Source organism: Podarcis filfolensis (genome assembly GCF_964270895.1).
Source record: "Podarcis filfolensis genome assembly, chromosome: 4".
NCBI classification, from domain to species: domain Eukaryota; kingdom Metazoa; phylum Chordata; class Lepidosauria; order Squamata; family Lacertidae; genus Podarcis; species Podarcis filfolensis.
Window position 1 is genome coordinate 51,026,202 of NC_139607.1, and position 26,488 is coordinate 51,052,689.

At 39.5% G+C, this 26,488-nt stretch overlaps 1 protein-coding gene across 6 annotated transcripts in view; it reads left to right on the forward strand.

Annotated features, from left to right (window-relative positions):
• ERG (ETS transcription factor ERG) overlaps positions 1-26,488 on the forward strand; it is a 109,414-nt gene that overhangs the window by 21,980 nt on the left and 60,946 nt on the right. For 4 of the 6 annotated variants that reach the window (XM_083608787.1, XM_083608791.1, XM_083608781.1 and 1 more), the window contains exon 2: positions 13,407-13,493. In XM_083608787.1, the coding sequence (XP_083464913.1) occupies positions 13,455-13,493 (39 nt within the window). In that variant the 5' untranslated portion in view covers positions 13,407-13,454. Of the gene's footprint in view, positions 1-12,750; positions 12,830-13,406; positions 13,494-26,488 lie in introns of all 6 variants that reach the window. The other 2 variants (XM_083608786.1, XM_083608785.1) reach the window with 1 other exon arrangement.

Genomic DNA, 26,488 nt, shown 5'->3' on the forward strand with positions numbered 1-26,488 from the left:
TCCAAATTCTTCTCAGAGCATTTGAGAATTTTGAGGAAGATCGTTTTGAATGGAGACTGCTACTGCAGTGTTGCATGGTATATCCCTCGCCTCCCCGGTTACTCCCCAAACTGCTATTGTGTTAAATCCCAAAATGGCTTTTCTGAACACGGAGGAAGTTCAAAGTGTAGTTGGGGGTTCTGTGCAGGCAGCTTCTGAACAGGAAAAGCTGCTGGGGGAAAAAAATCAGATGTGCAATTGAAACATTGATCCATCTGGCCAAAGCATGCAGACCTATTCATAAGATAGGGTAGAAAGGTAGTTGTTATTATTTTCTTCTTCTGTAGAGACTATGATTACTTATTACCTACCACAAATCGCTTGGAAAACTTTTTTGTCACTTTGTGCATGTAAAAAACATTCATCACTACCACCTCTGGTGGTAGTGGTTGCTATGGACTGTTGAAATGACCCAAGAACTGCTGACAGCTTGGATCAATATTTTGAGAGCTGTGAATTCTTAAGCGCAGAATCCTGGCTGCCAGTTTTCTTGGCTGGCTTCTTGGAGCAGCTGTTTTAAGTGATACAAACAGCAAACTTGTATTATTCGGAGCTTTGGAGAACTTGTAGTTTTAAACAGACAGTGGAAATAAGTGGCCTTCAATAAAACAGCCAGAGTGAATTGTATTACCATTACTCACATGACTTTTGAATGATACTCAGAAGTTGCATCCAAGCTGAAGGTTAGTAAGCCCTAACCATGGTTAAAGCCGGAAGGGGATGTAGGAGATTCTCATTGGAATGAGGAGGAAGCACAAAGCCATGCAGTCTACTCTTCATCCCTTAGCCTTGTTTAAGAGAATGGGAGTGTTATACCTGCACTGAGGTTAGGGGATATTTATTGTGAGGGACCCAAGTAATTGAACATTTGGAGTTAAGTGAGAGGACCTGGATCTTTGGAGTGATGCACCAGGAGGAATAAGATGGTAGGTAAGGAATTTGCAAAGCTAAGCAGAGTCCAGTATGGTTTCAGACTGGATGGGGGACTGCGTGTTGAGATTCCTGCATTGTAGGGAGTTGGACTATATGACCCCCTGGGGTCCCTTACAACTCTACAATTATATGATTCTAAAAGAATAGCTCTGTGGAAAGGAGAGAATATTCAAAATCAATTCAGCACTGATGGGAGATCTAAACAGTATATGCAAACTAGAATTTATACCTGCACTGAGTCTGTGGGATATGCTCATTTCTGGATCTGGGTCTTTAAACAAGAGAACATACAACAATGTTTATTGTTTTATCTATTATCTCATTTATTGCATTGGAATTTTTGTTTTAAGGTGAATGCTGTTGCAGCTTACCATGATGAAGGGTGGCTTATGGATATTTTAAACAAATTAAAATAAATGTTTGAAGGGGGTTGGAGAGGGAGGTATTTGTGAAGTGCTGTGGCCCTTCAGGAATAACTGTTGAAATCTCTACCCCCTGAATAAGAGGGTTGAGTGAGGTAGACAGAAAACTGTGGAGATTTTCCCTTTTGTAGGTGCTCAATCAGATATTGCAGACTTTATGATTTTTTAAAAAATTAAATTTGTGAAAATATATGCACGTCTAGACACTTGTGTCCTTGGGCTGGGGCCAGGAATCTAGTTAAAATAAATAATGCACTGATGTTTCCTCATAAGATTAAACAATTTTATGCCAGTTACCTTTAGTCATTTTCATTTTTCTTCCAATACTGTTGCTGCTGGGAATACAGGACTCTCTCCTGTCCTGCATGAAATCTGCTTAAACATGATTCAGAGCACATGTTTACTATATAATAATCGAGTCTGCAATTGTTGCATGAGAAAACCGTCTCTAAGGTACTTTAAAAAGTGAAACGAGCTTATAATTTTTAGTGTTGCTGGTTCTCTGTTATTAATATATTAGTGAGATTTTCCCCCAAAGGCTCTTATGAGTCGCAAGAGCTATTATTACTAAGTGTTGCATGCTCATTTATTTATGCAGTGCAATGGTACACTTAAGTATTTGCCATCTAGAAAGCATACATAAATAGTACATAAAGTTGGTTTTCAGAGGTTCAGTCATAGCTGTCAATGTTTCCCCCTTTTTAAGGGAAATTCCCTTATTCCAAATAGGATTCCTCGCAAGAAAAGGGAAAAGTTGACAGCTATGGGTTCAGTTCAATTTTCTACAGGATCTGATTCATAACATGCTAAAGTAGAATTGCAAAGTGGTGAAAGAGGGAGTAAACACTGTTTACTGAAACAAGCTGCACGTTCATAACCAAATTAAATGGTAGAGGTGGATATCAAGAATTAGCTGGCAAGTACTATCATAGTGGCATTAGCTGAAGAAACCTAAAGTTGTATATCCACTCATGTGGGTCAGGAAAGTGTAGAAGAGAAGGATTTTAAGTTGCATTTTTCAATAGGAAAAAGTAAGCAAATTCAGTGGGATTTAAAAGTGCTTCATTTTGGCTTGTTTACATATTTTGGTGGTTATGTGCCCAGGTCTATTCAGTGAAATTACTGGCAAATGGGGACTGACTACCATACGAAAACTTCATTCTTTGGGGACAATTTCTGTTAGTGAACATTTTGAGCCCAACAAAGCTCTCCTTCCAACAGAACCAACTGAAACACAACTAAAAATGCTGGGACATATCACCAGCTAGTTGTCTGTTAAAAGCTGCTCATATTGTTTTTATTGTTGACAAAGCATAACTCACCATATGCTTATTGGTACAGTCTGCAATACATTAAAATAATGTGTTTTGTTGAGTAGTGCTGTTTTATTTCTATTATCTTCATAAACTTTCCTCTTAGTATCCATAAAGTAATAATTTCTAAAACAGAATACAGTGGTACCTCAGGTTACCTTCTCATCCTGAGGCAAAGTTCTCAATCCAAGGTACTGCTTCTGGGTTAGCGGAGTTTGTAACCTGAAGTGTTTGTAATGGAAGTGTTTGTAACCTGAGATACCACTGTAATAGAATAGTACAGCTGGAAGGGACCACAAAGGTCATCTAGTCCTACCCCCTGCAATGCAGGAATTTTTTGCCCAGTGTGGGGCTTGAACCCATGACCACGATTAATGGTCTCATGCTCTACCACCAGTAATTAGAGAGAACAAATTTTGTTGGCTTTCTTTGCTTTGCTAGTTGAGTGACATCTTTCATGCCTTTTTCTGAAAGCGGAGAATAGGATTATTAATGATTTTTCTGTGGACCTCCAGTGCTTTTAGATATCAGGAGTAGCTCCCCCTCCCCAATACTTATTTACTTTTGAGGACTGAAACAGAAAGGGACAACTGTTAAGGAGAATTTACCTAGAGTTTCGTGGCATAATATTACCTGACTTTAGGTCTGCCTCAAAGGTTCTGAAGACTGTGTTTGATTTTGGGGTGGTTTTCTTGGTAGGGTACAATTTCTATAAGAAAAATGTTACTATATGTCTAATATATATTTTCTGTGTTTGCAATGGGGGATGTGCAGAGCAATGCAATATTTACATTATGCTGGAGAGAGATTGCCACTAAGCTGGCAAATAGGCTCCTACATCCAATGTGTGACTGGGTCGGGATGGAAGGGGAAAACCATGGAAATGGCCACCTGAGCTGGACCCACCTCACTGATCACCCCTCCCCACAAACTGTCCTGCATCAGCCAATGCCATGCAGGCCATAACCAACAGCGAGAGACTGGCAAACAAAGACCAAAACCCTCTCTTTCATCTTGAGAGCTATCACACAAAATTGTACCACAATATCTTCAATCGCATGCACTTTGGAATGGTCTGATCTGCCATGTTGATTCAAAATAATGGGGAATATTAGTTAAATTACTTTTGTTCACAGTTCATTGAACACCTATAGTTCACCTTCCCAGCCCATGTTCATACAGAATGGATTGTGCCTGTGATTAAGGTCAAGCTATCACATAGCTAGGAAGCACATTTGTAGTTGTGCTCTGTATTATCACTGCTCATGGTGGAAAGGACTGTCCTATTGTTTCAACCTTTAACGGTAGTCTTAAGCTTGACATGCTACCATTGAGAACTTTGTGGATTATTATGAAAGTGCCATGGGTGGGACAGTGGTCCTTGTGTGCCACAACTGTGTCACATATAGCAATTCTGAAGTCTGCTGTGGCATTGCTGTCAACAGTTGGGTCCAACTTATGATACTGCGCATTCCAAAGTCTGTGTTGCTATATATAACACCAGTCTGTAAACTCCATTTGGACTTCTAATTGTATACTTCTATTTTTATTTTGAAAGTGTTGATATTGTTATTATATGTCTGATATTAAAATTAAATTTTGTATGGATATAATATTGCCAATTCCATATATACATGTGTGTGTACATACATATATGTATAGTGAGACAGTTTCCAAGCATAGTGAAACTGCATACTCTACCTAGCATGGAAGAGTCCTGTGGACCAGCTGCTGCAGATGCATTGAACATCAGATTCATATTCTCATCTGGTCGCCATTGAAAATAATGGCTGTAAATGGTGATGAACATCCCTATCCAGTATCATTAGCTCCACACAGCAAAGCATGGCTGGAGGAGTTGGATTGGTGCCAATGAAATGTAATCAGAAATTCTTTGAAACTTGGAACTCTTAGGATATCCATTAGTCTCTGTTATCATGACACTTAAGAACTTGTAGAGTGACCTTTACTTTGCTTCAAAGCCAAAGCCCCACAACAGAGCAGATGGAAACTGTAGCCTTACTTAAATCAAACTGAAAACTGAGTCTCTACTAGCAAAATCCTAGTCATGAGCACCCCTAAATTCAGTAGGGTTTACTCCATAGTAAGAAGACATAAGATTGCAGCAGAATACATTTATTAGCTGGAACCAGAGGAAAACACACTATATGAGTGAATCTCCTATGCAATTGGCAATCTGAATATAATGCTGTGCGGGGAGTAATCAATGATGTATCATTTGTGGACTAAAAACAACAACATGCTAATCATATTTGCTGAACTGATTTTCGTTCTGGATATGGGATGAATAAGTGAACTTGAGCTATTTCCGCTTCCACTTCTTGGACATCCCTAGCCATTTAATATCTGCTCTGATGTGGACATTTCCTAGGCAGGGAACTTCCCCTGCTGTGTTGTCTTAGATAGTGAGCACCCTTTCAAAGGACAAAGGAATTGACGAGCTGCATTTATACTTATGAAAATAATTAGCTTCAAGGCCTTAGATTTTACACGTCAAAAAGGAGAGAGATTTTATTCTTCTTGTATGAAACTGGTTTAATCTCTTGGCAAGTGGAAATGATGTGAGGCCAAAATTATGCATTTGATCACTGTGAAGTATTTTTAGATATTATTAAGATGTACTGTACTTGAGGCAAAATGAAAACAACACAGTAAAGTCCAGAAATCACAGCATTATTTATTGAGGATGACATGTTTTTCCAGCAGACATGGTTTAGGTGTGGACATAACATATTTTTATTTCTGCAATATATACTAGCATTTTATTAATTTTTAAATGGCAATGGGCAAAAACAGCCTTTTTTATATACGTCCTCCCATAATTTTTGTAATAAAATGAACACTTATTGAAAATATCTTTCCTTTTAAAATATTTGATGTTTGCACAGCTGTTATTTTTTCCCTTTTAAACTTCATTTTAAATGCAGGTGCCAACATCAAAAAATCCAAATAGATATAAGGAGTTTATGCCAAAGAATAACATGGATAGAAAGCATGAAGTATTATAAATAAAAAGGATTCCAAGAATGTCAGCATTTCTGATGCAGTTTGCTTCAAATATTATACAGGTTCTTCATAATGACACAAGTTTCAAAATAAAACTTTTATTGGTCAAATGGTTGCTATTTTGGTGGCTCAGAGAAGTATATATACGTATATATTTCCCCAGCCACTCTGGGTGGCTTACAGACACACAGCATTATGTCTTTGCTCCAATAGCGACCCATTTCTGTAAACTGATAAAATAGCTTTAAGATAGGAGGAGTTCAAAAGTGGCTTGTTAGGTTGTGAGTTAGAACTAGGAAAGTGATTCCTTCCCCACAACAGATCCTGAGCTTCTGAGTCCAATCATAACCAACAATCTGAAGTATGTTACTAAATAACAGAGAAGTAAATAACAGCATTGCTGCATACAGTTACCTTGATCCAGAGACAGCAAGCCACATAGACTGACTGCTGTGCAGGACAGAGAGAAGGGAAACTACAGTCATCTTTACAAAACATCAGAGTACACTATTTGGAACTCTATAGGATTCTAAGTAGCTGCAAGGCACACAGCCTAGTTTGAGCCAAGTATTAGTAGGCATTTGTTTGAACCAGAGTTCTGTGTTCATTTTGCTTCATAGATGTTGACTAGCTGTAAGTAGGGATGGGGGAGAAATACCGTTCAATTCACAATTTCAGCTGAATTTGTTGAATTCACACTTTCTGGGACAATATGAGAACCGAAACACAGGCATCCTTTGAAAGTCACACTTACCTGAATTTTGTGATGTAGTTTTCCAACTGAGCAGTGCTTACAAAAATTCATGCATTAGGAGAAAGTGTACATAAAATGGATCTATTCATGAGAATTACATACAATATTAAATTATATTAGGAGACATCGTTTGCAAAAATGTGTATGCTAATCAAAACTGAGTACAGCAATGTGATTAGGAGAAATTTGCAGTAAAATGCTGTTGGATTTTGATGAGGCTTAAAAATAGCAACCTCAGATTGCTGCAGAAATGTGAAGAACTGCATTTAAGAGTGGCAAAATAAGACACTGAAATTGAGTGAGGCTTGGAGGATGGTGACAAGAAAGAGGCCTTTTTGGTTGTGGCTCTCCAATTATGGAATGCTGCTCCCAGTAAGGCCTGACTGGGGCTGATCTTCTTTTTTCATTGCCAGGTTAAAACCTCTCTCTATTCCCAGACACTTAGTGTTGTGGGACAGGCCAATTACATTAGCTTTTGGCTGGTAATTGTGAATTGGTATTATGCAAAATATGCTTTTATCGTGGTTTTATTACAGTTGTGTCTTTTAAGTATCTATGATGTTGTTTTATTTTGTTAAAATTGTTGTTATGATTTTGCTTTAATTTGTTTTGTATCTTTTAAAAAAAACGGTAAGTCACTGTGGGACTAATTTTGTGTGATGCATCTTCTAAATTAAATAATAAGTGGGATGCATTTTATTGATCCCAGTAGAATTTATTTCTAAATAAATGGGCCAAGAATAGAAAAAGTACACAACTGAACAGAAGTGCAGTGCCCATTGGGTACAGCTTTAATTTGATCCAGCCTCTCTCTCTCTCTCTCTCTCTGGTGTGTGTGGTTGTGTGTGTATTCCCATGGGCTGTGTGGTTTCCCACTAGGAATGCACAAAATTCTTTAACCTCCATTTGGTATCACATTCATGTATATGTGTATCCTGTAACAGGATAAGCATCAGAGATTAATCATTGGTGAACATTTCAGTACAGTACTGAGAGAGACATTTAACCCCTAAAATATGGAAAGCGGTCATTACAGTTAAATGTGTCAGATGTGACTCAAAGGTCTCCTTTCCGTTCCTCATTCTTTTAATTTCATTTTAACTACATTTGCAAGTGGTCAGGATTGAAGATATACACTTTGGGGATACTGAGCTTCTTAATGCTATTTTGGGAGATCCAGGAATAGCTGCACTGCATTTCATATGGATGCATAATCCAAGTTATATAGCTTTGAATATGAATGTGGTCTTGGGGTGGGGGGAAGATAGATGAAAGGGTCTAATAATAACCTTTTACAGGTTGTTGCCTAAAGTTCCTACTGTAGGAGAATTGACTTTAGTATCATTTCCTCTCTTAAGATGTGAGGGTTAGAATATAAATAAAGCAATAGATTTATCTAACTTGTAGTGTGGAAATTTGACTTCTACGCACACATCCACATTCTGAACAGGGATTTACGGAGCATCTGCTACACAGATGTAGTCATTCAGTGAACCTCTAGGAGCATGGCAAGGTTGCGTAGCTGTATTCATTCATATACATAAATGAGAATACTACTGAGTAGCAATTCTCTATCACCTACCTGAAGAGTGTACTAACGATTTTTGAAGGAGCAAGGATTACCACTATTCACAGATATTGTAAAATGCTTTACTCTGTCCTTTTCAGATGATTCGGTATGTAGTTCACTGTTTATGTAGATAGCCCCAAGAGGTTCAATATGTCCTAAGACAATGTCTAGATGCAGACATGGTCTATATCCTGGTCACCTAGACCTGGAGAGAAGATCTCAAGAAGCTTGCCTCCTACAGTTCTCTGTCTCCACTGAAGACACAGAGAAACTGGGCCCAGTCCAAACCCAGTCCTAAGAGCCCCATCTCAGAGATGCCTTCCCAGGCCCCCCAATAACTGTATCCTGAGCCATTCCTTGATCCCTGATTCTCTCCATTCCTGTCTGGGTCGCAGGAACAAAAGCACAAGTGGACCAGATTTCACAGGATGAATGTGCTATAAACAGGGTCTATGTTGGGAGGACAGGACTTCTCAGGAGGAGGAGATGAGACATATGTAAGCAACAAACCAACTGGAGGTAGTATACCCAACTGACAACCAGGCAGCAACACAGCTGATAACCAGGCAGAGGCTGTGACTATAGAAGTCTCCTAGTCTCCTCTGATCTTTGCAGGACCAACAGTTCCCTTCCCTGATTGATGTGAAAGCTCTGACTAAATTGTTGACTCTGGCTTCTAGTCTCCATATTCCATCTCACATTGTCCAGGCAGGCCCACTGACCCTCCAGAGGAGCTTTTTGGAGAATCAGGTAGTTGTATTGGGAAGGAAGGGATGATATGTTTTCCTTTGGTGAACTTCCTTAACTCACCTTAGGATGCAAACCAGTGTGCTGTTCAGAGGTACCACTGTTGCTCCACCTGAAAATGGTTTCAGTTGTTCCCTTTGTAGTGATTTCAAACCTGTTTGCAGAAGTTTCCAATAACTCCCGCTTTCCCTTTTATGCAGGCTCTGAAGATCTCTGAGATTTTCAGATATATTTTCAGTAGCTTGCAGCACCAACTGTCACTTCCAATAGCTTCTCTATTGATTTTCTTTCAGTGTTCACTGGTTAACATAGCAACCACTGTTACTCATCCAGCTGCCTCCCTCTCACAGGGGTGGGCATGTTCAATTGTGTCTGAAGCCAGGGTTGATGTCATAGTACTGGCAAAACTTGAGGTTTTTCAGAATATTTTCCTCCTAGTGGGCACCTTCTGCCCCAACCTTTTTTTCTTTTCGTTTTTGGTTGCGTATGATGAGAGAAGAGAAAGTGTAGATAGGTAGACCATGAAATAAGCCCTCATTTTTAGGCTCACATGGCTTATTGTGTTTGAGACAGAAACTATTTCATTCAAAGTACCCTTGTTTAGGTTCGCATAATATGCCAATTTATGACAAATTAGTCCATTTACAGCCACAAATTATGTATTTTATGACTGCGAAGTTAAGAAAGCCAATAATAATCTGGCCCAAGGAATTTCTGGCATTCTATCAAGAGTGCATATAATATATCTGAGCTCCTGGGGGTTTGTGTAATGCAAAGTCTGAGTCAGATGAGTACCAGTTTCAGTGGGACTCTGGGTGCAGACCATCAGTTGTGTTGTTTCATGTGTTTCATTCATTCTAGAAGGTCTTATCTGAGGCTCTCTACTGTGTGGGGGGAGATGTCTAATCCTTTCCGTATACACCATTTTTTCAGCCACCCACTCCTTATACAAAGGTGGCAATTAACCCTCTTGATGGAAAGACAGGCATGGTAAATGGATCTGCCCATTCACCATAGCAGGGCTTTAGCAGCTTTGCAGAGCAGAGGTTTCAGTCAGGAAAATAATGTGGGAAGAAAAGGTAAAACAGCCCTCTTCTCCTATTGCGACAGCATCATTGTTTTGGTCCCGTTTGATCCCTGTGTATGTACGCTTTTCAGGGTTTTTCTCTTCATTTTGAATAGGTTGAGAGGTCTCAACCTCTATCTCCGAGGTTCTGTGTAGTTTGGCCATGTGATTCTAATATTTGATCCTATTTGTTGTTGTCATAGCAGCTTACAGGAGCAGGCTATTAGAACAATCATATAAACATATTGTTAAACACTACCCCAGTCTCCGAGTGGTGAGATATTCCAGGGGTTGCAGGTGCTCACCCAGGGTTTGGTTTCTCAGAATGAAGGGCAGTGGAGACTGTGGTGTCTTTATGGTATGTGGTTTATTTACACATATACAACCTGAGTCTACGATGGAGGGGCTCACAGCATTAACAACCCAAGGAGGTCTTGCTTCTCCCACAGCCACAGTCTTGGATTCAAGCAAAGATCAGGCATGGCTCTGTCTCTCTGGCTTCCCAGCCTGCTTCCTCCTGCTTCTACTTATAGCTCAAACACCTCAACTCTTTCCTTTGTTCTTTCGAACTAACTAACTGTCAGTTGAAGGAGTGGGGTTCCCACCCATTTGGCTTCTGCCATAGAGCCATTTCCTTTGTTAACTTACAGCCTGTATTTAGCGGGTCATTACCAAGAAACTTTTCTAGCTATGCCTGCAATTGAACCTTTGTTGGATCCAGGAATTAGAAGAGACTCAGGCATACAGCTTACCCCACCGAAACTATTAAAACTCATCAAATATATGTTTTCTAGGTGACCTAGGCAAAGTTTCAGGAAGCTCAGCAATTTTCATTAGGCTAAGACAGGTTTGTAGGGACATGGTTATTTATAGTAATAAAGGTAGGAATGAATTTCTTATGAACTGAGTTGATTTTTTAAAAAAAAGATATTTAGAAAATTAATTATATGTACCTAATAATAGTGTGCATCATTCATCTGTGGCAATATTTGCACATAGTGTGATGACAAAAATAAGCAATTGTTCATTATTAGGGTTTTCTTTGTCACATCGTCACATTTTTTCCAGTGGCTATAAAAATGTTCCACACAACCAAGAAAGTGAAATAAAAACCACACAGAAGTGTGCCTAGCTCCTCTTTCAACAGCTTTTTGGCATCATCTGTCAAGTCTTGCATTTTCCAATTCATAAACTCTAACATTTTAATGTATGACATTTAAAGAGCTAAAAATAATCACTCTGCAAGAAAAGAACAATGGATAATGTTGTTTAAATCCAGAAAAGATTTTGCAGTTAAAAAATAAATTTGGCTAATTTGTAAAGCAATCAATCATTAGAAAAGCAAGATCAAATTTTTTGTGTGAAATTTTATATACCCAAAGAAGTCATACCAGTGGTCATATAAGCGGGATTTTTGCCTGCACAGTGAATGATTGTCTACATCTTTAAAACTGAGTTTCCTTTATTCTTTGGGATTAGGTTTGGGTCTCTTAAGTAAAAGAGAGTTCTCCAAAGATATAAGACTTTGTCACAATAAAGTGCTTTGTTTATTATTTTATTTAGAATGTTTACTAACAGGATAATTAGAAAAATCTCAAAGTGGTATATAGGAAATAAAAAAAATACAATACATGATACAGTAAAATAGGTCCAACAGGATCCTCAAGTGTCAGTGGCAAACATAGCCAAAATGTAAACAACCAAAAAAAAAAAAAAAGGTTTAAGCAGGCTGAAAACACTGAAAATACAAAAATGCTTACCAAATTTATGCTTACCAATGCTTACCATCTATGGGGAGAAGGCGATCTCTTAGGGGTCTTGGTACCAAGTTGTTTGTAAAGGTAAAGGTAAAGGGATCCCTAACCATTAGGTCCAGTCATGGCCGACTCTGGGGTTGCGGCGCTCATCTCGCTTTATTGGCCTAGGGAGCCGGCATACAGCTTCCGGGTCATGTGGCCAGCATGACTAAGCCGCTTCTGGCGAACCAGAGCAGCGCACGGAAACGCTGTTTACCTTCCCGTCGGAGCGGTGCCTATTTATCTACTTGCACTTTGACATGCTTTTGAACTGCTAGGTTGGCAGGAGCTGGGACCGAGCAACGGGAGCTCACCCCGTCGCAGGGATTCGAACTGCCGACCTTCTGATTGGCAAGTCCTAGGCTCTGTGGTTTAACCCACAGCACCACCCATGTCCCTCACCAAGTTGTTTAGGGCTTTGTAAATTAGTAAGAAAAACTTCAACTTTGCCAGGTAGCATATTGGCAGTCAGTGCAATTCTTTTAATAAGTCATTACCTGCCAGTCTTTCTGTTGTTTGCTCCAGCTTAAGCTTCTAGATCAATATTAAGGACACCCCTCCATTGTCTCTCGACCTTCAGGACATGGACTATGTATGTAGAGACAGCAACAATATATAATTCCCCATAGCACCAGCTGATCGCCCTCCCACTAATCTCAGACATCTTAGCTTCTGATACTGTACAATTCATCCCTGGCTGGCCCCTTGAACACCTTCCAGGCCCCACCCCTTACAAGTCCTCTTCACACCCTTCTTGAGTGTTTTCTTGGGCAGAAAGGTGTTCTTCAACACTGACAACGCTTCCTATTTGCTTGGAAGGTAGAATAGATGGGTGGGTATGCATAGAAACTTGTTAATTAAATGTATATCCCACTCCAGCTTCCAAAGAATCCCATATGTGCATTTTTATGCACACTTTAATCTAGTATATACATTTTTCTATCCATTACTTGGCTGAAGAACTGCATTGCAAAAGAGGAGTGAATTTCAAAAGATGGCTGTGTTTCAGTTCACTTTTAGAAAGTGCAAATTAGGTTGATTCACCTTTAAATGAACTGAATTTAATTTCTCCTCCATCCCCAGCTGTCATTGGCCTGCATCTCACCCATGTGTTTCCCTGGTAAAAGAAGAACATGATGTACCTCCAACTCATTGCTAGAGGGTAGGATACTGAATACAGTGACATCATTTCACACTGGGGAATGCTTGAGGGAGGTTTTGGTTTCTTGAACCCCTTAACCATACACCTGTGATTTTCACAGTATTTTGGATCCCCCAGAATATGTTTTTTCTGCCAATGAGTGAATGAATTATCATATTGTTCTTTGGAAGAAGATAATTGTTTCTAATTTATAAAGTGCTTAGCACAATATTTAGAGAGCTGACATTTGGGTGTTGGTGGAAATACCTATCTCTCATTATTCTATTACCTCCTAGTACCCCTGCTTAACATATTACAGCACAGATAAGCTGAATCTGGTTAGTTGTCAAGGCATGACTACAGACAATTTATGAATTGTCTTGAGTTAGATCAATGGATAAATTAAAAAGAAAACAATGAGCCCAGCAGCTTCAGAATTCTGTAAATGGCATGCCAATGTAATTGATATAATCAATATTGATTTTAATAATTCTATGCATGTAGAGCAGTTGGGTTATAAATGGTCTTATATTTCTCTACAAAGTATATTTTTAAAAAAATATTGTACTGACATGATTCTATCTTCTTGGCTCTACAGTTGCCTTGGGGTCTGACCTTCTGGTACATACGCTGGCTGTTAAAGGACATGATTCAAACTGTCCCAGATCCAGTAGCTCATATCAAGGTAAATTTCATGTTTGTTTTCAGGTCTCTTGACAACTGATTATGCATTAGCTAAATGTCTATCCAAAAGTGGCTATGGCAAGAGAAGGCCAGTGAAAGGGGATTGGGGAGATACTACACAGCTTCTGCTCCTCCTCCTGCCTACCACTAGAGCTCCTGCTATATCTAATTTGTTTGGGGAGCCAGCTAGGACCTTCTGCCCTAGAACTTGCCACCAACTGTGTCAGGGAGAGATCAAAGAAGGCCAAGTGGCTCTCTATGCTACATAAAAGTGTCTAATTCTCTCAAGTCACTCATGGTGGCCTTGGCATTCTTTGAGTTTAATGCAGGTGGGAAAATACAATGAGATGAGAAGTTGAGGCAGCTCTGGACCTGCTATGCATATATTTATTTCCCTTCAATAGTGATGAAGCCTCCCAACAACTGCAGCTTATCTGGATGGTGCTGGGTGGCTGCAAAATTAGAGGTGCACAGATGCACCACTGGGGTGAATCTAGTGCTCCTGCTGATGGATCCTCGCAGCCCCAGTCTTCCAACTGCCCTACAAAACAAACAGGCATGCAACACAACTGACATGGTTTTATCTTCCAAAGCTGTCCCTTAACAAGTTTTTTGAACTATTAAGTCTTTTTTTCCAGAAAGTGTGGAAGTTCCAGAAGTTTAGATGGGGTATCAGTTAAGTAAACCTCACAGAAAACTCCTGTCTGTGCTTTAGTTTGATAATATTCAAATTGCTAATCCCTATAGATTGAATACAATATTTGCAAACCATTTCACCGCCTACTAGAGTCACTGATTGAATTTGCACATTTGAGTGAGAATTAGAAGATGTTCAAGATATAGGTCAGGCCAGGCTGCAATTGAAAAAGAAAAATCACTGAGCATTCCTGCCACAAACACCAGTAGGGTTTGTATTTTAGGCAACTTACAGGCAAATAGTTGGGAGTCATGAACAATAGGAATTTTCTTAAGAGTGGGTATGCACTACATTTTGTTGCAGGTCCTGCTTTTGCATTTCCTAATAAAACATGATTCCATTGTCATTTTGCTGCACATTCCTGCATTGTGTCTTCCTTGTGTAACAAGGCACAGCCTGTAAAGTTACAGATACCACTAGAGAAATATTGTGAAAATGTAATAGTGTGATTGAAGCCCATCAGTACAGATTGAATTGAATTTCCTCTCCCTTCTTTGTATTCTTTTGATATTGTAGTGCTGAATGTTTGAATGAGTGCATAGCCCTGGTAGGTCTAAACACAATGACTTCTCCTATAAAGGAGATGTCACTTTAAAGTGGAAATCTATGTGCTTTTATGTAACATGCATTTTAAAAAACGAGTACTTCCACGTGTTTATAAAACACTGGGCATGCTAGATCCTATTCACTTACTTGGAGCTTGTATCACTACAGTTTTTTGAATGAAGATTGGGTTGCTTGTACTGAATCAAGATGTGCATTTTAACAGGGTTTGATTTTGCTAGTAAAGTATGGGATCAAACACAAAGGCAGTTTAATGGAAGAACTGTATGCCTGTTAGAAAAGGAAAGGCTTTGCCATTAGCGTATCTATTTTTCCTTTGAACTTCATTCTTAAAAAGGTAACCAAACCAGAAAATTTCCTAAACTTTTCATAATGAGAAAGAAGACTATAAATGTTTTTGGAAAGGTCAGAACTTGCCTTATTCCTTTTGCAAGTGCAATTCTAATTGCAGTTTATGTTGGCTTTCATGTGACTATTTTGTTCTACTGTTCATTAAAAACAAGGAACAAGTAGTGGTAACTATAGAAACACGTTGTACTAATGATAATTCAGTGTGATGTTGTTCATTTGTAAAAGAAGGCAAGTTGTACCAAGTTCTATTTTCAGTGATTTGGTGTGGAAAATACTTTTTTTGATGGCACTTTTGGAGAGAAGCAATGCTCAGCATATAGCTAGTCTCTATCATTTGACCCTTCCTTTAGCTTTCTGTGTAAAGGAGGTTTGGTTTGGTTTGGTTGATAATGCTATTGATTAACCACTCTAGTTATCCTAGGTGCACATGGAAATTTCAGATTTCATTGAATTGAACAGGGCTTACATCTAAGGGAATATGTTCAGAATTGTGTTGTTGGATGAGCTTGGTTCTCAGCAGGTAAAATGGATCATTGTATTGGCAGTGTAAGAAATGGAACTGTCCCATGACTTGCTGTGAAGACAAGTCAGGGAATACAGAGTGCTTTGCTGCTTTGAGTCCAAAAGAATTCCATTTGATTTGTGGGTAATAAGACAAGGGGAGATGGAGAACATTCATCTGCCAGGTTCTGATATTTAGCTTTAATGAACAATTCTCAAGAATTGTGTTTGAGGGACTGGGGTAATGAAGATATATATTACCTTAGGTTGTAATCAGCTTCATTTACTCAAAGTTAAATTAATGGACCAAGTTATATTTATTAAGTTCAATGGATTTGAACTCTGAATAAAACTTAGTCCAATATTATCTCCTGTAATTAACTGTGTATATGGGTTTTCTACCAAATTATGGACTCCTGGAATATCTCAGAGGCTAGCTGCTTCTGTGATAGGAAAACCCAGCAATATGCAATTTTTCAAATCACAGAAGTTGCTGGTGCAAACTTTTTTTATCTATCCCCTTTAGATGTTAACTTGAATCACACAGGGGGGGGGGGGAGAGAGGGGGAGGGGAGAGATTTGAGCAGCTACAAGAGCCATTATATTGTTGAACACTGAACATTGAACAAATGAGAAGTTACTGTATTTTGTTACCAACCAGCCATTAAAAATATTTAATTCCTTGTTTTGAATTCTGACTCAGATGCTCAGTAGTACTACTGTTACTAGTAGTAATAGTAGTAGTAGTAGTAGTAATAATAATAATAATAAGTTCATCACCTGAATAAGTTTGTTGAAGGCTTTAACAGATTTGGTAGGTTAGATTGCTAAATAATAGTATGGTTGCAGGATTGGCCCAGGATGTTTTGCCTCTTGAGGCAAAAAAGAAAATGCTGCCCCCCACTTCCTCCTCCTCTGCAGCCCCCTGCCTCCTCCTCTTCTGCCTCCTTCCATTGCTGACACCATTTCCCCTCCAAACTCCCCTCCCCTCCCCTGAAGGTGGTGGGGGAATAAAAGGAGGCTTGAGAGAAGCGGGTGTCAGAAGAGGCAGTGGCAGTGAGTGGCATGCTTCTTGGAGGCCAGAGCTGCCACCTGAGGCAACTGTCTCACCTGAGCTCATGGGTAGGCCAGCCCTGCTCAGTTGAGTGATTTATTTAGTTATAAACCATTTATATTTTGTGTTGTCAGTTTATGTATGTGTATAGTACAGAAGCACAATATTTATTGCTGAGAATGAACACTGGAATATTGATTTTTGGATCCTTTTGAAAGAGCAGAAGGGGCAGCCTGGTCATTGTTTTGTTTCTGACACCTCTGCCTCTGACCCCCATGTCATTCTGGGCCATTGGGAGGGGGAAATGGTGTCCACTAGAAAAATATTGAGAGAAAATTAAGCAAAGTGGCTTTTTTCTTGCAGGATGATAAAAAGAAAAAATCTCAGGTTTCATCACAAGAATGCCTTACAAGAAATTTCAGCTCAGCTCTACTTCATTTATCTTTGGTTTATTTAAAAGTCACACTTTTTTTACTGTTATTTAAGTTAATTATGGGTCTATTTTCTCTCCAAGATAAAATCAGTTATGGATCACCATATGGCAAACTGACTTTCTTTATATGACAACTTGTGTAGCATATGCTTTTATTTTTTATTTGCTGTCTTCTTTGCTTTTATGAGTAGCAGAATAAAAAGTTCGCAGTATCTAACCCTATTCATTGAGTTCAATGGCACTTACTCCCAGGTCTAGATATCCATATTTTTAAGCTAAATAAAATGTCCTCAAACTTGACTGATACTGACATGGTTAATTCTGAATACTTATGGAAATAAGAAACATGGGGGAAAATCAGGGTTGCTCATAAATATGCAGAAATTGTTATGCAATCAAATTTTTCATCATAGCAAACAAGTTAAAATGTGTGTCGTTCACATTTATTTTGTTTTTAAATTTCTTTCGGTTCTGTGGATTGATGGAATTTTTAGTGAAATTATAAGAAGGAAATTCTTGAATGCCATTCTGTCTTCTCTCTCTGTGTCAATTAAGAGAGAAAAAACCAGCACAAAACTCATTGGTTTTTATTTAAGAAGAAGAAGAAGTGAGAAAGAACCTTTTCTTTGTTTTATAAGTCAGGATTTCTGAACAAATCCAAAAATCATTGCCAGCAGCCAGATGGAGAACAGTGCTAATGATGTGTTCAAAGGGCAACATGTTACTTTAATCTTCCCCTTGAATTTGATATGAGTTCGTTTATAGATTTTAATGATTTCTATTAAATATCCAGGGCTGGTGAGCATCCCCCTCATCCCTTTCCCTGGCCTCCCATTGCTATCTATACAGGAATGGAGGAGCTGAGCTACCACACTAGGTTTCATTTTTACTATGGATGCTGGCATACCATTTAGAAAGCTGCAGAGAAATACATTCCAAAAGTTTGTTGTCTTCCACTGTCTTGACTATAATAAATGGCTAAGCTTTCTGTTTTTTCTGTCCTTATAAATGGTCTTTTTCTAAAAAAGAGAAGAGAAGAGAAGAGAAGAGAAGAGAAGAGAAGAGAAGAGAAAAGATGTTCTGAATTTGTCCCTGCTTAGTTGCATCAATTATTTGTGGCTGAAATTATCTTTTTTTGTATCTATAAACATCTTTTATAGATTGAAGGAATTTTAGATTTTCTTATGGGCTTTTGTTTTTACATTTCCCATTCAGTGAGCCAGTTTGTATGCTTGCCCAACATTGCAACCAACAATTTGCTGTTCTGAGCAGGCCTCATAACAACAAACGGAGTAAAAGCTTTCCTACCAGAGCTGATTTTACAGCAGCCCAACAAGTCACAATGCTTTTCTGTTCAGAAACACATGTGAGGGACCTCATTGCCATAGGTATAGTTTTGGAGTAGGATTGGATGAGTGGTTGGTTAAAGAAGAGAACATAAATGAAATATAGAATGTGTGCAGGGCTGTCTTAAGCATATGTGGTGCCGGGGTGCAAAGATCTGCCCCCCCAGTTGCCCAGTCCCAGGTGCGCAGAAGGGCAGAGCCGGCTGGCCGCCTCAGCGTCTCACTGGCTCGGTCGCCCCCGAACTTGCGGCGCAGAGCCTGCCGCAGCAGAAGAGCCCACCATGGCACTCCGACCGACAAGCGGGCTCTTCCCCGGACTCAACTCTTGGGCCCCGGACTCTCGGCCTGGTCACCCTGAGAGCCCGGCGCCCGGGGGCCCTGCACCCCTAGCGCCTGTGGGTAAGACAGCCCTGAATGTGTGACTTTGAGATTCTGAAGAGAATTTTTTTTTAATGCTTGATACAGGAGGATGATTGGCTACAGTTGCCACAATGGACAAACCTCCACTGAAGCAGCCATTACAGATTCCTTCCCATCCTCCATAACGCCATACCCTCCAAGTGTCCCTATTTTCCAGGGACAGTCCTGGAATTACAAAAGCCACCCCAGTTTCTGATTTCATCCTGGACTGTCCCTGTTTCCCCCACCAGTGCCACTGCCACTGAGCACGGGGGGGGGGGGGGAGGATGAGCTGGTGGTTGTCCTGAGTGGCAGTGGTAGTAGTGGTGGCTGCAAGAGAGCGCCCCATTACCTTTCCATGGCATCTCCATGACTGCTGCTGCCAGACTCATCCCTTGGGCATATCATATTGGCTGCTGGAGAGCGGGCCAGGAGAGGCTGCCACCACTGAGGCACAGTCTCATGTGAGGCGCCAGCCCTGAGGTTCAGGCAGAGGCAGGGCTACCCTGGACGGGAAGAAAGGGGGAGCAGAGTACAAGGAGTCTGGAATTTAAAAAAAATTGCTTTGTGTGTCCATGTCTAATCTTGCCCCTTTCTAAAATTTATTTATTGGTGTTTTTCTTTTTGTAAATCTACCAAAGAACACAGCAAAATAAAATCTGGATTAAGGGGTTTTCTTAGGACCATGGAGCGTGCGTGTGGTGGCAGAAATGCTCTGCTGGGTGTGGGTTGCAGAGGGTCAGTTGGGGGAGAGTAAGAAATGTTGGAGAGTATGTAATGCCTTATTGACCAACTTTCATTGTTCAGAAGCAGGAAGCAGGTTGCATTCCCGTGTCTTGCATGGATTTTGGTCAGAGCTCTAAATCCTCATGAAACTTCAGGTGACTAGGCCCAAAGCATTGTAATGTTGCAAAGCCTAACCCAGAGTGAGAGAGACAGTTCCTCATCTCCTGACAAACTCATGTTTTACAAGCAAATCCTGTGGAAGAACAAGGAACTCTTGTTGCTGCTGCATCTAGTGATAGCTGTAGTAATGACTGTTTTGTTTTGTGATTTATTTATTTTTGCATGCTCAATGATATTCTTGTAATTTTTTATTTTATTTTAATATTCATAAAAGTGATGTATGAAACATATGACCAGCCTAACACAGTGTATGTGTTCTTGTGGAAATAACCAGAGACATTGGTTCATTCTAATTTCAGATACCCATAATTTGGGTAGAATAGAAACACTTAACAATATCTTCACCACATGCTTTGAATGAATGTTCCTTGTATCGTAGGCTGGTCATATTCAAAGCAGAAAGGAAGAAACACATGTGCAGTCTTACAAAAAAAAAAAAAAGTAAGCAAAAGGACACAGACAGGCAGAAATGTAGACAGAGACAATGTGTCTGTCCTTAGGACCAGCAAAGTAGCAGCCACATTCTCTTCCATATGTGCATTGACTTGTGTGTGTTGTGTTAACCAGATGTTGGGATGGCTCCTATATTTGGAACTATGAAGCCAAAATCCTAACAAAATCAAGCCAAACCCCTTCTAACAGAATCAAAGTTCAATACTGAAATTAAGGCCATCATGCAAGATCTTATTAAAACATTTCTCAGTGAAACAATTATGAATGCTCTTTATTTTCTTATCGACACAGTACATATTTATTGTCTTATTATCAATAGCAATCAGCATGCTGACTTCCTAGAAAACAAAAGGTATCTCTTATGCTTTAGCTTACATTCTATGTTTACCATGAGATGCTTCAGGATAAGCAACAACAAGCTTTTAAAGCAATCAGATCCACTAGACTGATAAATAAGCTTTTCATCTGCTGCTATAAGAACCATAAATAGAAAAGGTATATGCTTTAGAACTGTATTAGATTTCCTATAGTAGCAATAGTAATTACAAAAATTATGCCACATATTGTGGCTATTAATAAAAATATGCTTGAAGTGATGATCAAAGTAAATCACCATCCCTAAAACAAGGCACTTATCTAATGAAGCTAAAACTGATGATGTGAGATAATGGAGTGGGGAATTAAACTTTTCAAGGTAGTTCTAATATATCTATGGTTGCAAACCAATGGTTTTTTAAGAGCAAGAACCTTAGATGCCATGTGCATACAATTGTTTCAAATGGTCTCCCCTCCACTGATCCATTCCTATAATTTCTGAGCACTATACTCTTTTTTTTTTTAAGAATAGTTTTTTATTAACCGACCAATCACATCAAATCAAACCAAATTACATAAATTCCAAATTACACAGCCGAATTTTAAATTTTTGTTGGGGGTACCCATATTTCAAGTTCTGAAAGGGATCCAATCAACTTCTTGCTTCTTACTGCTGTTTTAATGTCCACAAATCTAACCTTATGATGTTCACAGTACTATCCAGTCCTTTCTTCTTGTTTTTCCACATCTCTTGTTGTTATTTTCATATGTTTTTCCTTTCTCTTTGTGACCTCTGATAGTCTCCACAAGCTGGTTAGACAGTTTGTAATCCTGCGTGGATATTATTGTTTTTTATCCAGTAGCCATATCCAGACGTTTTCCATGTAACATCACTTCCATACATCAAAACAGTCTTAGCGTCATTAATCTTCACCAATCTGCCTCCTTTCTCAAAACCTCTGAGGAGATTCATCAGGAATGCAATCTGAAAACAAGTCCGTTCCTTCTCTCGGCTATAAATCCTTTGGCAAGATGGCGACTCCAAATTAATTGCTGCGCCATTCCAAAAGCTCTTATTGCTTTTCAATCTCCATAAAGCATACTTTTGGTTAAAGTTTATCTCCACACAGACCTTAATCATCCTGCTTGGGTCAGTTCAACCGACGATTCTAATGAGGAGGGGTTCTTGTAAATCACATAGAAGGAAAGTAAAAAAGGTCCCCCCCCCATTCAGTCCCGTTGTCAACATACCCAGCCTTTGGTGTATCTTCATCGTAAAATATTCCTGTTTCTCCAACCCGTCGTCTTCTTTCGCAGAGGTCACTTAAATTAGCAGACTTCACTCCCCTTCTTCACTTGAAATATGTGCATTTGCTGCTTTTGTAATTAATTATTCCAAATTGCTGCAGCTAGTGCACGATCAGAGACAGCGTCCAGGAGAGCCGAGGTCCACACGGGGGCATTCTGCCTAGGGCCCTCACCCCCTTCTTTCGAATTAGGGGGTGATTTATGGGCACAGCAGGCAAGGGCAGTGTTCCCCATTTCCTTGGGGCAACAAGGGAGGCTGCCTACTCCCATAACAGCCTCTTAATTACCCCGTGTGGGTCGGAGAGATGGTATTGTCGGCCATCTTCCAATGCGCCCCCTAGTGGCCCCCCGAGCACTATACTCTTTGAGGTATTTATCCTTGCAACACTGCTGAAGTAAAGGGCTAGTTTCACAGCAGCAATCACTCCCACTTTGTAGGTGTCCTGCACTGCTACTGGACTGCCAGTTTGGAAATTTTGACAGCATTTAGTGGGCAAATTTCCACAGTATGATTGTCTCACAAAATCTGTGCACCGACATGCAATATTTGCTGCCCATTGATATCACATTTCACTAGGACTTCCGTAGTGTACTATGGTTAAAAGAATTGCTTCACCAGACTTGAAAGCACTTGTGCTGGCTATTCAGTGCCTAACCAGTAGACAAATGCGAATAAACCTGATCAAATTTAGCTAAACCGTTATCTGGTAGCCTTTTCAGGCAACTGTACAGTATAGCTGCAGTAATTCATTTACAGTAATATGCTTGACTGTATGATCACTGGAGTCAGGGGAAATCCAAGCAATGCAAGGCAATTATTATGCTATACCAAGCTGCAGAGGTAATTTGAATGCACTTAATGCTGTTGTAAACATTTCCACGTTGAATTGTTAAGCAGCTGCCTTACATTTTGGAGTATAGCAAAAGTTGTCAATTTTTAGCTTATTTGCATGGCTTCATAGAGAATGAAGTTTCAAAACCTTTAATGTTTGTGGTGGTATTTCAGACTGGTAGCGTTAGGTAGTATTAGAGAAAGATGGTGATTCATTCCTGTATTAACCCCATAACTCATAGTTCTGCAGGCCTTTAAAGATGATTTAAGATATTTTTGGATTTTAAAACATTTGCTATTGATTCATTCTGCTGTGTGTGTCCCCCCCCCCTTGATTCTGCTGCTGTTTTATTATTGCTGTGGTTTTAGAAAGTATTAAGATCTGGTCTTCTTTTAAATTCTGGAAGTTGCTCTGAGAGCTTTTGGGCTGAATTCTCACAATTGATAAGTGAATTGTTAAGTTTTCAAAATGAATGCCTTTCTGAGGTATAGAGCATCAGGGGAAATCAGAGGAGAAAAATAAATGTCCTAATGAGAGATGCAGAGTTGTCTCCCCTCTCTTCAGATTTATGGCAGAGCTGGTAACTGCTGTGGCTAGGGAAAGCATTTTAAGCAGGGGTGCTCAAAGATTCAGGCAGCGGTGCTGGAATATTAGCAGATATCGAGGAAGGCAAAGATCACCTTAATAAACAGACCTCCCTTCTTAATTCTGCCTGAAAATGGCTGGTGCAGGTCAGAAACAACCCAATGCTGCTCCTTGGACCACGAGTCCTCAGTAGTGTGTTGATTTCTTTGCCCCACACCAGCCATTTTTTGAGGTGCCACAACTTGAGCTCTGCCTGTTCAAATCTATAGAGGTGCAAATTTCCACTGACTTGGCTAGACAGAGTTAAAAGACGCTGTGTTTCAAAAAATGACTACTGCAGGGAAATATACATATTTATTTACAAGACTTCTTTTTCAGTACACACAACATTACCTTTCATGAAAAGGTAATGTTTGCAAACAACCCAGTCATTTCTGAGGCAAGCATAGAGATGATTGTGTATGCCTAGTATCGTGGATCCCTAATGTGTAATATGCTACATATTGAATTGTTGATAATATATGAGGCATAGCATTCTTGTTTACATGTGGAATAATTTAGATTGTGGCTTTTATCCTGAAAGAATTACTGAGCATGCTACTAAAGAATGTTTGCAGGAAAACTGTCCTTCATTAATGAATTGAAACCAATGCCTGGTTGAAATATGGTGAGATATGATAACTTAGGTTGTGCACACACTACCTTTCACTCTGTGTCCAGTGCACTCTGATGTGTTCATTTGGGGAGCGGCACGTGCATAAAAGTAGTCACAATCCATACCTATCCTGTCATTTCTTATGAAATACTGCATTTTGATGGCATTTCCCAAAGCAGCTACAATCCAGATTGAGAAAAATAATGGTAATGTAAACACAGCCTGAGTCTGTAGTGAAATGGCAATACAGCTACATTCCTAAAATTCTTAAGGACCTAATAGATTTCTTTTAAGAAAAAAGAAATATTCACAAAATGTCAAACACCACTTTTTATTCAGTCACTGAGTAATTATTATAGAGCTTGAATAAAGAAGACCTGAACTGTAGCTCTCCCTAACTGTAGCATTCTACAGGCATTGGACCAAAGCTAATAAACAGGAATTTTAACAACCTATTATTTCCTTTTCTCATTTAGATTTTTCTGATATTAAAACAACAGTAAAAAAACACACACCTAGTACTGCACTGACCATCTAAAATGACTAATATGGCAGAAATATAAGGTGGTATCCAATTGGTGTCCCTGTGCAGAAGGAAAGCATCTGTCAGTGGAATATGGATGGAGGCTGTTCCCTCTCCCCTTCTTCTCCGACCCCCCACAATATGCTTTGCATGGTTGGGTGTTCACCAGGAGAAAATTTTGCAGCACACAGGGGGCTGCAGGGAGAAGAAGAATTGCCCCAAAATGGCCTTCCTCCCTGTTTCACTAATGGATGCCTTTGGTCAGTGAACAGAAACCAACTGGACACCTCCCATAAAGAACTGGACTACCACATGTCAGTCTTTCTCATCTTCCTGGTAATGCCATGTATAATGCACATGTATAATGTGTGAGCTGGTATTACTTGCTGGTAGGGAAGTGTGCAATGCAACAGTGCCACTGTACAATATCAGGAAGCAAGAGTTGCACGAACCATCTATTTGTGCATTGTCTGCTAGTCCTTGACCTTGCAGGATGGATGTTCAGCTTGTATCATGTTCTGTATAAATATGATTTATAATTAGTAACACACACACTTATTTTACTGTGGAATTTCTCGCTCTGATAACCCTGTTTTACCCAGCTTGTTGGATTCACACTGATTTCTCAAATCAGCTTATATTCAAGAACTTTGGCTTAACTGTCTTGTGAATCAAGCCATATAACAGAGGCCTGTTTTAGTGCCTCTGGCTTCAGAAACAGAGGAAAATTGTTCCATAGCCAAAAGTGTGACTGACTTGGCTAAGCAAAGAGTTTCCTCTGTATTCCATTTTTTTTTAAAGACAGCATGTGGTTATAGTTTAAAATCATTATTTAGTTGAGAGGCAAAACCCTATCAGAAAATGCAATAATATTTGCATGGTCAGTACAGCTAACATGATCTTTAAGCCATTTTTTGCAGGTATGCAAATCCTACATTATATGACAGGTGAAGAAAATTCTGCATAACAGGAGAGAAAGCTATTGAAATTATTTTTCTGAAATGCCTAGCTGCTGTCCATACATGAAAGGTTTTAGTTTTGGCATTTATAGAATACCAAGTCAATGCTTATCAGTTTCATTGTATCATCTAATGTGATGACACCAAATTGCTGCTGGTGACTGAGGACTTGCTATTTGACTTATTATGATGTTTGGCCTAAACAAAAAGAAAAATTGAGTATTTGATAATAATAAGCATATAGGAACATGTATAAAATTTGTTAGATTTGCGCCCTTAATTATGCAATGAATAAAATATAATAACCTAGCAAAATGCATATATTTTAGGAGAGTTGCATTCATAGCAAGATTTCTTAGATGAATTGCAAGTTAAATTGAATTAATACATTAAAGTCGGAATCATCCATTTTGTATTACAGTTACTGAAGCATTTACAACAGAAAATTCAAAATATAGCAATTCTAGACAACTTTTATAATTAATATCCCCTTTGTTTTACAATGCTGTGTTTTATAATCTTTTATAAGAATCTATATTGGTTTCTTCAAATAATTGTTTCATAATGTGCTGCTAGTTCCACCTCATTTCAAAAATAACTCAGAAGAAGGTTTAAGCAGGAATATACCTAAAGATTGGTGAGGTTGGCTCCTGCCAAGGGTTCAGGCACAGGAAGGCACAAGAATCATGCCTCTCCATTCTAACTTGGAGTGGCTAAGAGTCCACCTGCCCCTGTGCTCCCCAGGCCATTTCCCCACTACTTGGGTAGTTGGGCAAAGCACAGAGGCTACCCTGGGCGCCTCGGTGAAGGAATCAAGTTGCTGCCATGGACCACCATAGCAGCCCTATGGGGCCTTCTCCCCAGTCAGCCAGCAGCACTATTAGAAATGTGAGCAGAGCACCTAGCAGGGTTCAGAGGGAAGAAAGACAGAGAGTGTGGGTGAGAGTTGCAGGAAGGGGAAAAAGGAAGGAGGGAGACAGAAGGGAAAACAGTGAGCAGAGGAAAGGAGGCAGGCAGCTGAACAGATGGGAGGAGGAGGGGAGATGGAGCAGAGAAGATCTGACCTTACCCAAATGGATGTGGAGGAAATCACTGGTGGAGCACGAAAGGCAGC